Below are 17,501 nucleotides of genomic sequence, written 5' to 3'. Positions count from 1 at the left end.
ATAGCATTGTCCCAACGTCTTAATTGCTATATATTCAAAACTCCTTGATTCTTTCATCAACTTTCTCAAATACAGTATGTTAAAGCTGGGAGAAACTGATTTATGATGATGATGATGCAGGTTTTATGGCTAAGCCTTTGGTGAGGTCAACAAGACTTGCTGCACTCAGCTAATGACTATAGTTTCTTTCTTGATTATTGCCTGGTTGTCCCAAAGATCCTTTCTTTTTTTTTTTTGAAAGAAACTGGACTTTGTTTTGCTAGAAGACATTTTGCTTCTCATCCAAAAAATTTCTTCAGTTCTGACTGAATGGTGGAGAATGGAAGGATTTATATTCCTTGCAGTCATGTGGCCATGCACCTTTGGGACAACCATGACCTGGACGACTGAGAATCTCCATAGACGTATTGCCTGATTAACACATCTTCTGCTTCTTATTTTGGAGCAAGCTCCTAAGTTCTTACTAAGCTTTTACATAGGCAGGGGACAGGAGGCTATCAAGAGCCAGATCTAACTTCCTAACAAGAACAGGCAGTTTCCTGGCTGCCTGTTCTTGAACATTATACCTTGCTCTTTGAAATAACTATCTGGCCCCTGCCTTTTGAAAACAAAGAAACTCTGTAGGGTTATGTAAAATGTTTGATAATGGGACATTCTGACCCCAAAATACACTGTTCTTAATATTATGACCCTGGGATAGGCTTGGTCAAGTTCCAAATACTCAAGTCCATTCTGAGTATTTTTGCATATCCCTCGAGTTCTGTCTCCTGACCCAAGCAACTAAGGAGAAACTGTAGAGATAACTTGAATTTAATTGGAAACAGTTTTAACCCATGGTTGGAAGCAGTGCATGCTTCTGTTGCCAGAGACACAGTTTCAAATTGATGTAAACATGGGAGAGACATCTAATAAGTTTCTTCTACATTTCTCCCAAAAGAATGCTGCTTGGAATTACAAAACAGAACTCTGGTAAACTTAATCTGTAGTTGGAAACTAGTGCTATTCATTACAAAAGTACATTCTCTTCTGATTTTTTTTTTACATGTTCATTTTTTGAGCCAAATTATCTTTGTTTTTATATCATTCTCAAAATTTACTGGATGACCTAGATTTACTTTGATAAGACTTGGAAGTCTCCTGCAGCAAATTCTAAATCTGTCCAAATCAGCATGATTTGACTGGGATGTACTAAATAATGTATTTTTCTTTCTTTCTTTGAACAAGTATACATGCATTTCCAGCGTTTATTCAATTTAATAAATGCCTAAATTTTGGTCCAAAATTTTTACCAAATTGCCTTTTATCTATAGTTGAAATAGTGTTTTATTGACACTGTACATATATCTTTCCAAGTTTCACAATATGTTTGGTCTATCTTTCATGCCAAAGAAATCTTTAATTTGTTCTTGCAGATTCCAAATATTGCTATTATACTAAAATGTATACTAAAATGACAGTCCTGGTGTTTCCAGTGGGTTTCAACTCAGAGCAATAAAGGGACAGGTTCATTCATATGATTTAATATTCCAACTCTTGAATTGCGTCTCCAAAAGAGAGATGATTGCAGAGAAACGTTTACTAAACAGCATCTTGAGTTATCCAGTATCTTCAGATAAAATGTTCAATTGAATTAGATACATTTGAAGATAAGAAACTAGTTTCACATTTTTAAAGTAACTATGTTAAAAAAACTTTCTAATTGGTTTTGGAATATAGCCCTAAGGAAAACAGTTATGGATAAAGATTTTAATAATTAAAGTTTTGCCCAGAAACTAGTTTTTATACCCATGAGAAATGAATGGAACTTGTTGGACTAGTCTGTACTTTTCATAATGGAACCCCAACAAGTCTGCTTGACACAGTCACAAGCCCTGTTGTTGGAGTTGAAAAATGTCAGAGCTGGTGTTTCATTGTGGTGAGACAGCAAGAATTTTTATGAAACTGCTGTGGTAATTTTCCAGGGCGCTGCTCAGGAGAGTCCAAGCAAGGGTTAAATACAGCCAAACTGCCCAGAGCTGAATTGAAACTTTAAGCCACGCCTCTGGTGCTGATTATCCCCAGATTTTCAATTCAGCTATCCCAGCTAAGATGCACTTTAAGTTTCTCTTTATTTAGTTTATTAGCTTGGACTCTCTTGAGCATTTACTGTGAGTATTTTCAGTTTAGGGGTGATCAGGCTGAGTGAGTGTAATTAGATTTCTTTAGTTCGTTTCTAACTCACTCTTTGGTTCTCCAGTGTCCTGCTTAACTCCCAGGCTCCGCGGGGAATGCAGGCAGCTGCTGGGGCAGTTAAAACCCTCGCTGGGGAGGGGGAAAGCCCCACTGAGGCTCCTGCGGTTGGCGTCCATGCCTTTGGTGGCCGGCGTGCAGGTGCGGTGCCTCAGAGCTCCAGATGGTTTGGTGGCTACTTTTAAAGTAATTAGAGCTCCCGGTCGCCATTTTGGGAGGTATTTGCAGTTTCGGTTTCTGATTTGAACCTCATGGCAGCTGCTTGCAGCCTGATTCACAGCAGGTGCCGCGAGGAGCCACTTTTTGTCCGGCCTGGCTGGCAATTAGGTGTATTCCTTTCACCTGAGCAGCAAGGATTGGGGCCGCTGGTCACAAGCCTCATTCCTGCAGCACTGGGAGCTGTTAATGCTCATGCTTTATTCCACCTGCTGGATATTGCTGTTGCGACACACACACCCCACGTCTCTCCAGAGTGTCTGTTGGTTTGCAGGGCTTTGCAAGGTGGTGAGTGGAGGTAGCCCCTGATTATATTTGGCCACAGTTTAATAATGGCTGAGCCAGCTCCCGAAGATTCCACCCAGGCAGAGGGTTCCTCCAGGATTTTCTCCAGGCAGGCTGGCGTGGCTGCCAGGGAGGCCATCAGGGCTCCAAACCATACTCCAGGCCAGCCCCGAAGCAGGGGCCAGATAAGGATGCATTGCGTCGCCAAAAGGCCCTTGAAAAGCAATTTTCCAAGGCCCAGCACCAAACACAGTCCTCCCAATTGGTGTCTCCTGAGGACCCCGCCATGGAGGTTCCTCCAGCCCAGCCAAGGCCTGTTTCAGACAGTGAGAATGAAGGCCAGGAGTTTCCCCCCACAGCTTCTATGTCTAAGGCAGTATCTCCAGGGGCCTCTATGGTGGATCAAACTGATCTTTTTGCTTACCCTTCGGATATTGAAGAAGGCCCTGCCACGGGCCCCTTGGCCCCTCAGCTTCCGCCTTCAAGGCCTAAACCCAGGGCGAGGCCCATGGAGGATCTTGGGCCTGACCTTTCAGTGGAAATGCAGGAAGTTATCAACAGGGCCATTTCCCTGGGCATCGAAGCAGGCATGTTGCACAAGGGCAAACGCACCCGCAAAACTAAGCACCTAGAGCCCCAGCCAGTTCCCAAGGTGGCTTCTCCTCCACGTCACTTGCATTCCCCCCACTCCTCTTCAGGTTCTGAGGCTTCTGACTGCAAGAAGGGGGATGACATCCTGCCTGTTCAGGAGGCTGAATTCTCTGGGGAGGAAGGTGCAGCAATTCAAAAACCGTCTTCTTCGGGACTATTTAACATTGCAAATTTCAAAACCATTTTGGACAAGGCCAAGCTGGCCACCCTTATGGGGTCCACTCCACCTGTTCAAGCTCCTGCTGAACTGGATGATTTGTCTGGGGATTTGTTTGAGGAGCCGGTCTTGGTTCAGGAGATCATTCCTATTCCCAAGATGTTTCTTAATTTGGTTCAGAAACAATGGGCTCAGCCTGCTACCATGGCTACCCCCTCTAGTAATGATAAGAGGCTGTACACTGTGGATGCCAGCCTGGAGGATTTACTTAAGCTACCACCTATCAATCCTCCGGTTGCGGCCCTCACCTCAACATCTGTGCTTCCGCCTGATCTGTTGGAGGGCCTTAAAGCTGAGGATAAGAAATCAGAGAATGCTTGTCATAAGACGCACCTGGCGGCCGCGTGGGTAATTAAAATGTCTGCCTCAGCTTCCTTTCTTTCCAGGGCAGCTCTCCTTTGGTTGAGGAAGCTGATGGCGAGGGTTGCAGTTAAGGATACCAAGTTGAGGCAGGAGATTAACAAAACCATGGCGGCCACCAAGTATACTACCAATGCCACTTCAATGTGTCTAAGTTCGCTTCTCAGGCCCTGGCTTCAAATGTTACCACAAGGTGTCTCTTGTGGCTGAGGCATTGGAACATTGATATGCGCTCCAAGTGGAAGTTGGTATCTGCCCTCGCAGATCTGTGGCGGCGTTCCTCAGATCGCGACCAGTAAGACTGCACTGCTATTTAGATGATGTGCTCATCCAGTCGTCAACCCCCCAGCAGGCGGTCGAGGATCTGCAGTACACTATGCAGGTTCTCCAGGGTCACGGCTTCTCCATCAACTTGGAAAAGAGCCATCTTCACCCAATGACCAGGCTTCAGCATCTGGGGGCGGTCATCGACACCGTCGCCTGCCAGGTCTTCCTGTCACCAGAGAGGATGGAGATGGCCATGCAGGTTCAGCGGTCTCCTCGTGCCAAGGTAGTTCTGCTGTCACAACTCCTGGGCAAGATGATATCGTGCCTGTCCATCATTCCGTGGGCACGTCTTCACTCTCATCCCCTCCAGTGGCTCCTGCTGCCCTATCCAAGGGCCAACGAGAGCAGCTCATCGCGGCTCGTTCCCGTCTCCGCGAAGGTGCGTTGCTCCCTCAGTTGGTGGTTGTTTCCAGCCCTGAAGAAGGGGTCTCCGTTCAAGGAGCCGACCCGGCTCACCATCATGACGGATGCCAGTCTGTACGGTTGGGGGGCTCACTTCCGCAACCAGATTGCTCAGGGCAGGTGGTCCTCGACGCTCAGCATCAACTGGTTGGAGCTGAGGGCGGTCCAGTTGGCCCTGCTTCGGTTTCAGATGGGCATTCAGGGTCATCATGTGAGGATACTGACTGACAAAGTCGTGACAAAGGCGCACATCAACTGCCAGGGGGGCATGCGGTCCAGGTCCCCGACGTCGGAAGCCGATGACCTAAGTCAGTGGGGGAGCTCCATCTGCTGTCCATTCAGGCGGAGCACATCTCCAGCACGGTGAACACCCAGGCGGACTGGCTGAACAGGGTGACTGTCAATCACTCGGAGTGGTGCCTGCCCCCGCAGCTGTTCCAGCACATAGTTCAGAGGTTTGGTTGCCCCCAGGTGGATCTGTTCGCGACAGCGGCCAACTCTCATCTTCCCAGGTTCTTCTCCAGGTTCCACGACCCAAGGACCAAGGGGGTAAACGCTCTTCACTGCCCTTGGCCAAAAGGTCTGCTCTACGCCTTTCCCCCGTTGCCTCTTCTTCCCAAAATCATCAGGAAGATCCTGGCGGAGGCAGCGGAAATCCTTCTGGTGGCCCCCTTTTGGCCCAGGAGGACCTGGTTTGCCGATCTGGTGAGTCTGTCTATCTGAGACCCGTAACAGATTCCTCCACATGAGATTTCTCTCTGCCAGGGGGCCCTTCTTCATCCAGAGCCCCAGTGGCTGCAACTAGCCGTTTGGCACTTGAGCAGGATCTCTTAAGCAAGGACAACCTTTCCACCAAGGTGATCCGCACCATTCAGGCATCACGTCATCCTTCCACGACTCAGATTTACGACACCACCTGGAGGTCCCTTGTTACCTGGTGTTCTTCCAGAAGTGCTTCAGCTTCTTCAGCTTCAATTCCTGTCATTCTGGACTTTCTGCAAGACAGCCTTGATAAGGGATTGGCGCCTAACACCCTTCATCATCAGGTCGCCACGCTCTCCACCATCCTGGCCCCTGAGGGGCAGCCTTCTCTCTGCTGTCACCCCACCATTCGCAGCTTTCTCAGGGCGACTAACTTGAGTCCCCCCGATGGTTCACAGATATCTGACTTGGGACCTTAATGTGGTTTTATGGGCTCTGGTTGAACCACCGTTCGAGCCTCTCCGTTCGGCCAGCTTGAAACATCTCACCTTTAAGACCGTGTTTCTCATTGCCATCACCTCAGCTAGACGTATCTCTGAGCTGGCTGCCTTGTCTGTCTGTGAGGACTTGTGCTTGTTTCACCAGGACAGGGTGGTCCTTCAGCTGGATCCTTCTTTTGTGCCTAAAATTAATTCCTGGTTCCACTGGGCCCAGGAGGTCATCCTTCCTGACTTTTGTCCGCACCTGAGGCATCCTCGGGAGGAGTGCTGGCACAAGCTGGATGTATGCGGTTACATCAAGCGTACGGTCAGTTTCGCCGTTCGGAGTTGTTATTTGTTTTCTTTCAGCTGTCATCTCAGGGCAGGAAGGTTTCCTCGTCTACGATTGGCGGATGGCTTAGGGCCTACATCGCTCTCGCTCATGTTCTTCAGTCTCGACCGGTACCCAGTCGCATCATGGCGCATTCAATCAGGAGTGCTGCCACCACCGCGGCCTGGGCAATGCAGGCTCCTATTGAGGAGATTTGCAGAGCGGCCACATGGACTTCCTTATCTCCGTTTGTGCAGAATTACAAGTTAGACAAGTTTGCTTCAGTAGACGGGGCCTTTGGGAGCTGTGTGCTGCAGGGTATTCATTCCAGCAGAGAGACCCTGACTGCTTATGCTTCCCGCCCTAGTGACATTTAGCTTGGGTATGTCCCTTGCTTGGGCTCTCCTGAGCAGCGCCCTGGAAAAGGACCATTGACTTACCTGAAGGGTCATTTTCAGGGCGCTGCAAAGGAGAGTCCACCCCACCCTGAGGTCTGGCTCCACTGTTATCACGTTTGTTTCTTTGGATGTTCCAGTTGGACTTGTTCCGGTTGTGTTTCCAGTTGATCCAATGTTGGACTTCTCAGCGCGCAACAGTTCCACATCTTCATTGAAAAATCTGAGGATATTCAGCACCAGAGGCGTGGCTTAAAGTTTCAGTTCAGCTCTGGGCAGTTTGGCTGTATTTAACCCTTACTTGGACTCTCCTTCGCAGCGCCCTGAAAACGACCCTTCAGGTAAGTCAATGGTCCTTCTTGGCAATGCAAAACATCAATAGCAATTATATTTTTCCCCACTAATATGAATATTGCCGCCATTTTATTTATTATATTTATGTTCTACCATTCAAGAACTCAAGGTGCAATATACAGTATAGCACTATCTCCTTCAATTTGTACCACCGCAATAATCCTGTGGAGTAGGTTAGGCTGCAAGTGACTGTTCCAAAATCACCCATTAAGTTTCCACACCTGAGGATGGTATCCTCATTCTAGTCCCCCATCTTAACCTATAAGTTTTAAATTTTGCTTGATTATTTGTTTAAAATACAAATAATTGGACTTAAATATATTCAGAATTCAATGACTTTAGTCATTATAGGATTAGAACAATTTATTCTTTTGGTCCTTAAACTGGATTCCATATCTTGAAACAAGTAAGAATGTTCCAAATGTGACCTAAGCCTAATATTGTTAACATCTTTAATGTTCTCCAATTCATGTTAGTATTTCTCACTCTATCTCATTAATCCTCAGCTATTCCAAAAAGCATGCATTTTATTTCCACAGGAAAGATAGTTCATTTGGGGGGAATGCAAGTTAAAATATTATTTAAACTGACCGTTAAAATCCCCCACCTCAATTTCTCTCATTATGTAAGTCACTTACTTGTTTCACTGTGATCAAATGCAGTAAAATTAATTATGGCAGCCTAGAGAAAACTACATTTCTATGCCATTTTGAAATATGTTTGCATTTCTTCCCCTTTAAGATCCTCAAATTTCAGCTCTAGTTCTTGGTATCCCCACTAATAAACTGTTCTCAAAGTCACACAAAAAACATGTGTGTGGTTTATTGAAATAATCAAATTACAGTGAAAGTAGTTGCTATAATGCCTGATTTGTATTCTTCAAGGATAAGATTTTTTTTAAAATAATGAGATGGTTTTCTATTTCTGTGATTTCCTTTTCAGAGATTAGCTATTAATATCTTATAAATATAGTATAGAGTATCAACAGTTATCCATTCAGAATGTGTATGTGTGTGTGTGTGTGTGTGTAATTGAATGAGAGAGCCAGTGTTGCTTCAAGTTTTGTAGATTTTGCAACAACTTAGAATAGTTGAGAATCAGAAAAATGTGCATCTTTTTTTTGTTTCCCTTATAATAATTAATTTTCTCATTTTCTCCTGGTTAAAAGTGTCAAGTTCACCTTGAAGGAGAATCTACTTTTCAGCCATGTTATATATTCACTGTGTTTTTTTAACAATCCAGAGTTACTTCCAAATAAGCAAAGTAATCATGGTTTGTTTAACCACTTCGGTTTTGTTGTTCCTTTTTTAAGTCATCCTACTTGGCACCCTTAAGGGTTAGGTTGATTAATAAATGAATTCATGAAATTGCACACATTGACATTTACTGCACAATTACAGTCAGTAAACTAATATCAAAGTTGTTTTCAAGTTTCAAGTTTATTAGAATTTGTATGCCGCCCCGTCCCATAGGGACTCTGGGCTGCTCACAACAGACAAGAAACATTTAATTTTAAAAAATAGAGATAAAAAATAAAAATATAGTATTAAAATTCATGTCACCCATTCTATCTAAGCGGGGCTGGATATCAAGCAACAGCCCCAGGCCTGCTGGAACAGCCAGGTCTTGCCGGTTTACGAAAGGCCGGGAGAGTGGTAAGGGTCCGGATCTCTGCAGGTAGATCGTTCCACAGGGCCAGGGCAGCAACAGAGAAGGCCCTCCCCCGGGGAGTCGCCAGCCGGCATTGTCCTGTGCAATCTTGTTGGTCGTTGGGAGGTAAGTGGCAGGAGGCGGTCTCTCAGGTAGCCAGATCCTAAACCATGAAGGGCTTTAAAAGTAATGACTAGCACCTTGAAGCGCGTACGGAGACCAATAGGAAGCCAGTGCAGCTTGCAGAGGATAGGTGTAATGTGGGTGTATCTAGATACACCCCAAATCGCTCACGCGGCTGCATTCTGGACCAACTGTAGTCTTCGAACACTCTTCAGGGGCAGCCCCATGTAGAGCATGTTACAGTAATCCAGTCTTGAGGTGACAAGGGCATGAGTGAATATTCGAAGTGCCTCCCGGTCCAGATAGGGCTGCAACTGGTGCACCAGGTGAACCTGGGTGAAAGCCCCCCTGGTTACAGCCGACAGATTGTGCTCTAACGTCAGCTGTGGGTCCAGAAGGACACCCAAATTGCGGGCCCTCTCTGAGGGGTGTATAATTTCACCCCCCAGGCTAAGAGATGGAATGTCTGGACTAACCTTGGGAGGCAGCATCAATAGCCATTCGGTCTTGTCTGGATTGAGTGCAAGCTTGTTTTCAATCTCTCTAAAACAATTCATATACTATTTGCTGAGTTCACATAGCATATTAAGCAAATACAAACAAAACCATAATATTGTTAAGTATGATCTGTGAAAGCAAACATTTTATGGAGTAGATATTTGTCTTGAGATACTTATCATGTTTTTGATTATGAGTTAATCACATGCTATTGTTATGATATCAGTGTTTCACCCTGAAGTTTTAATGAGAACATACAATATTAAATGAGTTGTTGTATTATGAAGATTGGAATTTATTTTTCAGTGTCCTTAGACTCTAGAATGAAAGTAGGTGATTTCATACCTTCTTACTTAAATGTCTTCTGGCTAAATTGTGAATGCTCCAACACTGGATTTTTTAAAAGATGTTGGATAACCATTTGTCTGAAGTGGTGTAGGATTTCCTGCCTAAGCAGGGGGTTGTACTAGAAGACCTTCAAGGTCCCTTCCAACTGTGTTATTCTATTCTGTTCTAAATACGCTAATACAGGGGTGTCAAATTCAAGGTCCAAGGGTTGGATTTGGCCCGCGGGGCCACCCTGGAAACAGTGAGGGACTGGTCCACGGTGCCTCTGCCAGCAAAAATGGAGCTCAGGAGAGCTGGGTGCAGCCCTCCCGAGCTCCACTTTCATTGGCATAGGGTTGCAGGAGGCCATCGCAGCTGAAAACAGGAGATTGGCAGAGTGCTTAGGACACCACAGGCGCCTCTGACGTGAGTGACGTTGAGCTGGCCATCAGACCCTGATGCGGCCCTCAATGAAATCGAGTTTGATACCCCTGCTCTAGTAATAGTAATAGTAATAGCTACATGAAAAATATTTATCAGATATTCCATCCAAAATGTGTAAATATTTTAATGATTATTACTTTTATATTATAATCTAATGTATTAATATTAAAATATTTTAATATTTTATATTATTGTATTACATGAATTGTTCCAAGTTCATAGCTGAATAAGCTTAAGAATATGGTATATTTTTGCATGAAACAAATTGTATTTATAGGTGCAAATTTGAGTAGCTGCCCAAATGTTGCAATCATTCTTGTTTTTATTATTAGGCATACATGATACATTGTCTGCTAATAGAAATGTCTTGCTACAAAGTACCATAACTTTATTGAACAGAAAGCTGGTGTCATCTATTTCATTCTGCAATGAATTTTCATGTACATTAATTGAATATTATGAATCCTGATATGTCCTCTATTTATATTTACTGGTAACATAAAAGGCCATATTATATCTATACAGGAAGGTTTCTTCTTTGGAATATGACTTGTAGTGAATACTGTAGAATGGGATCTTACGTTGCTTATGTTTTAAAAGTTGGAGAATTAAGCTTGTTGACCTTTAAAAAAAACAATAGTAACTTTTTATTTTTTGTTTATAGCAAATCCAGTTTGCAGATGATATGCAGGAGTTCAGTAAATTTCCCACAAAGACTGGTCGCAGATCGTTGTCTCGTTCCATTTCACAGTCTTCCACAGACAGCTACAGTTCTGGTAAGTGTCTCCCTTTAATAAGATTTATTTTCCTTTTGATTTATCTTCTGCTGATCCAGTAGTAGTTAGCTCAAGAAGCTTATTTGGCCCCTCAACTTCTTCCTTGTAATTTTTGAATACACACAGACACAAAACACACACACACACACACACACACACACAAACGGAAAGAGAGAGAAAGTCATGCTGCTGAATTTATTAATGTGATTTTTGTGATTTATTCAAATAAAAATTATTTTTTTAAAATCAAATACATATCAGCATATCCTTGCCGGATCCCCTGCAACTCTCAGAGGCTGATTGTTTTAAAAAAATAAAAATTCCTATCCCTGACCTTGTTATCCCTATACTTATTCATGTAAGTAGGAGGGATAAGTGGTTCATTACAATATCAGTAATAATGGGACTCAGTAGATAGTTGCTACCCATATTGCGGAAAAGAGTCTTGACTTGGTTACTTCCTGATAATCATTGACTTAGTTTCTTTTATCTATAGTCTCTTCTCATTGGACACTTTGATGTTGTTTTATAGCGGCATCCTACACTGATAGCTCTGATGATGAAGTTTCTCCAAGAGAAAAGCAGCAAACTAATTCCAAAGGCAATAGTAATTTCTGTGTTAAGAACATCAAGCAAGCTGAGTTTGGGCGCCGAGAGATAGAGATTGCTGAGCAAGGTAAAGCTCAAATTGCTAAAGCTTCTCCCTGGGTGTCATAAATTTTGTTCCATTAGTCAGCAAATATCTTGCTGGCAGTAAGCTCTTGGAAATGTCCACAAATGATGTAAATTTATAAACAAGGGCAAAAGTTTTGGATCCTATTAATTAAGTAGTATTGTACAATCCTTATGAATAGCAAGAAGTGATCAGTGTGATTTTGTTTTTAGTTATTTGTTTAACACATTAATAGGACCTTATTCACATAGTTCCATTTTGAGCAATTAAGCACACTTTGGCATTGTTCAGTTCAGGTTGCTGGCATTCTTCAGATATATACTAGGGCTGTTCAGAGTCTAGATTCACAGATGAAAGATAATTTGGAGTATCTTGTTTACAACCTTTTAAAGAAAGTGCTTTTTTCTGAGTTCATACAGCTGCTGCCATGTAATTCCAAGAAGACAGATGTTTGATTTAAGGAAAAGCTACTAAACACATGTGCTTTCATTAATTCCCCAAATCACTTTTCCCCCTTCAAATTGCTGCACAGCCTTATTATGTGCTACATTTTGGATTCAGAGTGGCATGTTTTCCTGAAACCTACGAAATAAGCACTTTGCCTTATTTTTGGGGAGGTCTTATTATTTTTGAGTTCATGGTTGCTGCTGTGTTGCAATATTTTGGGGGAGGGTTTATTTTGGGGGAAGGGTTTATATTAGCGCATGTGCTCAAAAGCTCGATTGGGCTTATTATCCAGGGAAACAGGGTAGTTGATAGTAAGTAAATGTGGTTTATTGTTGGAACCACAGACCATAATGAAGAAACATAGCATAAAATACAGTAAAATAAAATAATACAATTATATAATAAGAGTATTAAATACTAGGAGGCCAAAACAAGGTAAAGCCAGGGCTAAGATTAACGGCTTAAAAATTCTTAATGTTCTGAGGTTAAATGACAACAAACAAATTGGAAACCTTACTACTAACAGTGGGAAACATATCTACAAGAAGATAATTCAAAAGTTTGATGTCTGACTCCTTGAATTCACCTACCATCAATAACATGAGCCTAATCTCATTAATAGGACAGTGGAGGAGGTAGTAAATAATATCCTTCATTTGACCAGCACTGCAGAGAAACCCACACTATTCAACAAGGTGCTACACATCTCCCTTGAAGATATGCCATAAACATAGTCTGCAAGTTACAGGAGGCAAGATCTTTCTCGATGGAGCAAATTGTTTATTTCTCTTTCCAGAGCAATTGTTTTCTAGGAGCTTTTTACATACATCTAATTCTTTCTATGAACTGAAGATTATTGTTTGCTCAGTAATTGGCATGGGGGTTTGTTAAAGATACTTTTCGGTTTTTTTATAGATATGTCTGCACTGATTTCACTAAGAAAACGAGCTCAAGGAGAAAAACCTTTGGCTGGAGCTAAAATAGTGGGATGTACACATATCACAGCACAGACCGCAGTGAGTACACCTGTTTTTTCATTTGTATCTTAGTCTTTTATCTTTACTCTTTTTTGTTACCTCCAGAGGAACAAGGGAACTCATTTCTACAATGGGGTAATATAATTACTAAATCATCTTGATAAATATTTGTACTCTGCAAAGACAATTGGCCTTATGGAACTTCCTGGATCTCAAGTAGCTGATGATTTACTGTGGATTTTAACTAATTACTACAATTATTTGAATTGGAACTGCAGTCTTGAATAGCTCAAAGGACTGGAAATAAATGGTTTGGATCTTAGATAATCCTTTTCTTATATTCTAAAGGAGTAAGGAGTTGTGGCATCAATTAACAAATCTAGCCTAATTAAACCTCTAGAATCAGGTATATAAATGAAATTAAACTTCTGGAATCTAATTGTTTGTGAACTTTTTCATTCTGAGTTTTTTGTCGTCATCCCCCAATCCAATTAGTAATTACTGAAGCTTTTTAATTTGATGCTGTTTGCTTTATCTCTTAGGTCTTGATTGAGACTCTTTGTGCATTAGGAGCTCAGTGCCGATGGTCTGCTTGTAATATTTATTCTACTCAAAATGAGGTGGCTGCTGCCTTGGCTGAGGCTGGTGAGTATCGACTAACTGTACAAATAATTCATGCTAGAGTTAGAAATTATGTATTCGTTTTTGCAATATTTACTCATTATGACCTCAGCACTTAAGATACATAGTGTACCAAGTTATAAATAAGATATTTAACTTTTTCATGTGCTAAAACTGTTTCCTGAAGTTTCTCACTAATAAGCTTCATATTTTCAGGAAAAATAAGTGGATTTCATTCAGATGGGGAAAAAAACATTATTTTGAAGGAGAGTTTAATTAATTCCAAACTTATCATTGTAACAGACTAAGCATAGGTATGTTACCTATGTGGATGTGGAAGCTGAATAGAGAAAAAAACCTTTAATTCTGTGATTAAAATGACCAGCTAATGGATCAATGCTAAGTGATTAATAAGATACTACATCAAAATTGGATCTTGAGATATGGCTACAATAGTTAATACTATCTATCACAATACTTGCTTTCTAATTAGGAAGACGCTGTTTACAACTTTATTATGGCATTAATCAAATATGCCATTGCAAGAACACAAAAATAAATAAATATGATACTTACAAAAATGATGGCAAATTTAGGCTTTTCAGATAATTTTCTTTGAAAAGTAGCTCAAAATATTTTCTCTATTTCATTAGTTATATTAAAAGAAATACAACTGTATTCCTCACTTTGTTTTTAAGATTGTAGAAAAAATACAGTACAGAGTACTTTGCTAATATCCTTTTCCTAATATTTTTATAAATTCTCTCTATATGCCCAAGCTGTTGAGAAATCTGCCAGATCTTTTCAGAGAAACATTTCAGGTAGACTCCCTTGGATCTCTAGTAAGAGAATAGGTAACAGTAAAGGATACTTGTTAGCTTTAAATTATTTACTCTGTTCTGCATACATTTTTTCCTATGAACATTCATGTAACAATGAATATTTTGGTCTTTGGGTGCCATAAAATGTTTTATACCATTCTACTTCCTGCACATTCTGCCAAGAATCTGCTCTGATGGATTTTCTGAAAAACAAAGGACTCGTTGTCTGACCACTATTACTTATATAATTCTAAGAAAGCCTAAAGCCATCTGTAAATGTTTCTGATGGATTGCTTTAATATAACTTTTTTTTCCCAAAGGAAAAAAACACATGGTGCACTGTTCTGTTTTTAATTATAGTGGTCACCATAATGATTGGGATCTGATCAGTGGTCAGTTGCATGCGGTACACCCCGGTACAGGCGTACCGGAGCCTCCCTGGAGTACTGTACTGGAGGGTCCACCCACCCGCTTGAGCTCCTTACTGGTCTTTTAGTGTTTCTGTGCATGCGCACAGTGGGTACAGCGCCTGCACAACGCTCCACTGAGCAGCTGGAGCATTGTGGAGGTGCTAAGACACGTGCAGGGGTGCTGCGCACGTTCATGTGGATGCCGCCGGGGCCATTCCAACCGTACTGGTTGGAATGGGATCAAGAACCCACCACTGGATCTGATTCACACAAATTAAAATGGCCGATTAAACATATGACAAGCAAACAAATCACACAATGGCTTAGCATGATCTCTAATGATAGATTTTTATGTGTGTTCTGGTGATTAAAGCCTGGTTCATGTATAGAAGTAAACTATAATACAGTAACTTTTGACCAAAATTGAGTCCAAAATTTCTGTTGCTAACTGAGACATTTGTTAAGTGAGTTTTGCCCCATTTTACGATCTGTTTTGCCACAATTGTTAAGTGAATCCTTGCAGTTATTAAGTTCATAACAATGTTGTTATGTGAATCTGGCTTCTCCATTGACTTTGCTTGTCAGAAGTTTTTAAAAGATGACCCCAGGACACTGCAACTGTCATAAATATGAGTCAGTTACCAAGTGTCTGAATTTTGATCACATGTCCATGGGAATGCTGTAATGGTCATAAGTGTGAAAAACAATCATAAATCACTTTTTTAGTGCTATTATAACTTTGAATGGCCACTGAATGAATTGTTATAAGTTGAAGACTATCTGTATAGTTTGCCTCTAGCTTACTGTTCAGAAAACAGCAGTTAATGAATTTTGGCTTAGTTTTATATATAAACATAATATCAAATACATTTTCTAATAATCTGTTTATTTCAATTTTCTCAAAGCAAGAAAATCATTAGGCTAATTAAAGTAGGCAAATGTACTGTATTAACTATCTAGCTCTTGCAAAACATGGAAAGTATTTTCAACATTCATATAGCTAAAGTATGTGGAAGTAACAGCATGTTACATTTGCTACATGCCGGTAGTATGTTTAGCTAAGGCAAAATGTAAGAAGCCTTGCTTTTAAAAATTCATTTGGGCCTTTTTTGTTGTTTTGTTAGGTGTTGCTGTGTTTGCCTGGAAAGGAGAATCTGAAGATGATTTTTGGTGGTGCATTGATCGCTGTGTAAATATGGATACCTGGCAGGCAAATATGGTAATAGATCATTCCACTAAAATTCCACTGTTCTCATTTTTGTTGTCTTTTCCAAGAGGAGCAAAATGCTACTTCAGGAATGCCCAAGATTTTGGCACATTGAGTGGAAATATTGCTTTTTTCTTTAACCCACAGGAAACAATATACAGCAATCTCAGATGGTGATTATTTAACATGCAGAATATTTAAATCTAATCATTCCTGTTTGTACAAAACTAATTCCCCGGTTCTCTGGATTTAGGCTATTGCAGCACAATGGTGAATTTCTAGAGAACATTTTATAAAATGCATCATGTCAAGAGAACCTGTTCAATGTCAATTAGATGAATCAGTTAGATGAATCAATAATAGAATATCTGAATTAATTATATTTTCCATATTTCTAGATCTTGGATGATGGTGGAGATCTGACTCATTGGGTTTATAAGAAATATCCCAATGTATTTAAGAAGATCAGAGGCATTGTGGAAGAGAGTGTGACAGGTGTGCACAGGTAACAAAGAAGAACTTCTCTGTTCTTTAAATATGACGTTTTAGCTGTGTTGGGGCCTATTTATTTCTCTTTTGTAAGCACAAAATTCACTAAAGCTCACTATCAGAAAACTCTATAGCAGTGATGGCGAACCTTTGAGGCACTGAGTGCCCAAGGTGTATGCACCCATTGTCCGCCGAAACTGCAAGGCATGGGCGCATGTGCATCCGCACCCTGTGGGCATCCCCCACGCATGTGTGGCAGAGACCCAAAACACAGCTGGGGTGGCAGTGCACGTGCCTACAGAGAGGGCTCTGCGTGGCACCTCTGACAAGTGTGCCATAGGTTCGCCACCACTGCCCAGTAGTATAATAACTATTGACATGAGTGAGAAACAGGTGAAAAAAATCTATAGAGAGGAACAATAGAATGATGTTAAGTCAATATGTACATTTGCTTCTTATTTATTTCCCTAATAATACATGGAACTTTATATTATTTTAAGATAAAAATGAAGAATCTTTCTTTTAATTGCTTATACCACATTTTGGGTTTATGGTGAAGTAATTAACATGTTCAATTTAATATTCTTTTAACTTAAGAAATGGTTGGAGGTACTCTACTATGTTCACATTTAATTCTTTTTTACTCCTGTTCTCTTTCTCTTACAGTTTTAGTTTTAAATGTCTGTGGGAAATGCAACCTGTACTAAGTTTCCAGTAGTAACTCAGGGATGAATTGACAAGCATAAGACATTGTTTTATACCACATCTGACAATAGTGTCAGTTAGTTCAGTATCATCTACACTGGACTTTAGCCAAGGAAGAATATCTACAGCAGTATCTACAAATACTAAAGACTAAATAATTGTGTTATCACTGAGCTGTCACTCAAAATTGAATTAATGGATAAAGAATATGTTTCCTTGGGTGATGGCTGTTTTTGCTTCCCTTAAGGTAATACAGCTATTCTTTCATAAACTCAATATAATTGGCATTAGCAAAGATTTTCCTTAGATATTTGCTATTACTATCACTATTACACATACCACTATGTACATTAAAGCTTTAGTTATATTGGACTAAATAAATCTT

The 17,501-nt window shown here is 41.0% G+C and overlaps 1 protein-coding gene across 1 annotated transcript in view; it reads left to right on the top strand.

Moving 5' to 3' along the window:
- AHCYL1 (adenosylhomocysteinase like 1) overlaps positions 1-17,501 on the top strand; it is a 51,629-nt gene that overhangs the window by 22,163 nt on the left and 11,965 nt on the right. Inside the window, exons 2-7 of the mRNA XM_014056016.2 lie at positions 10,655-10,766; positions 11,299-11,442; positions 12,802-12,902; positions 13,406-13,508; positions 15,840-15,934; positions 16,321-16,427. Of these exons, the coding sequence (XP_013911491.1) occupies positions 10,655-10,766; positions 11,299-11,442; positions 12,802-12,902; positions 13,406-13,508; positions 15,840-15,934; positions 16,321-16,427 (662 nt within the window). The remainder of the gene's footprint in view (positions 1-10,654; positions 10,767-11,298; positions 11,443-12,801; positions 12,903-13,405; positions 13,509-15,839; positions 15,935-16,320; positions 16,428-17,501) is intronic.

This window comes from Thamnophis sirtalis, unplaced genomic scaffold, assembly GCF_051295495.1.
Source record: "Thamnophis sirtalis isolate CommonGarterSnake01/CBP01778 unplaced genomic scaffold, rThaSir2_p1.2 scaffold_7, whole genome shotgun sequence".
NCBI lineage: Eukaryota > Metazoa > Chordata > Lepidosauria > Squamata > Natricidae > Thamnophis > Thamnophis sirtalis.
The sequence above is the reverse complement of the archived record's forward strand: the minus strand, read 5'-3'. Positions and strand labels throughout refer to the sequence as shown.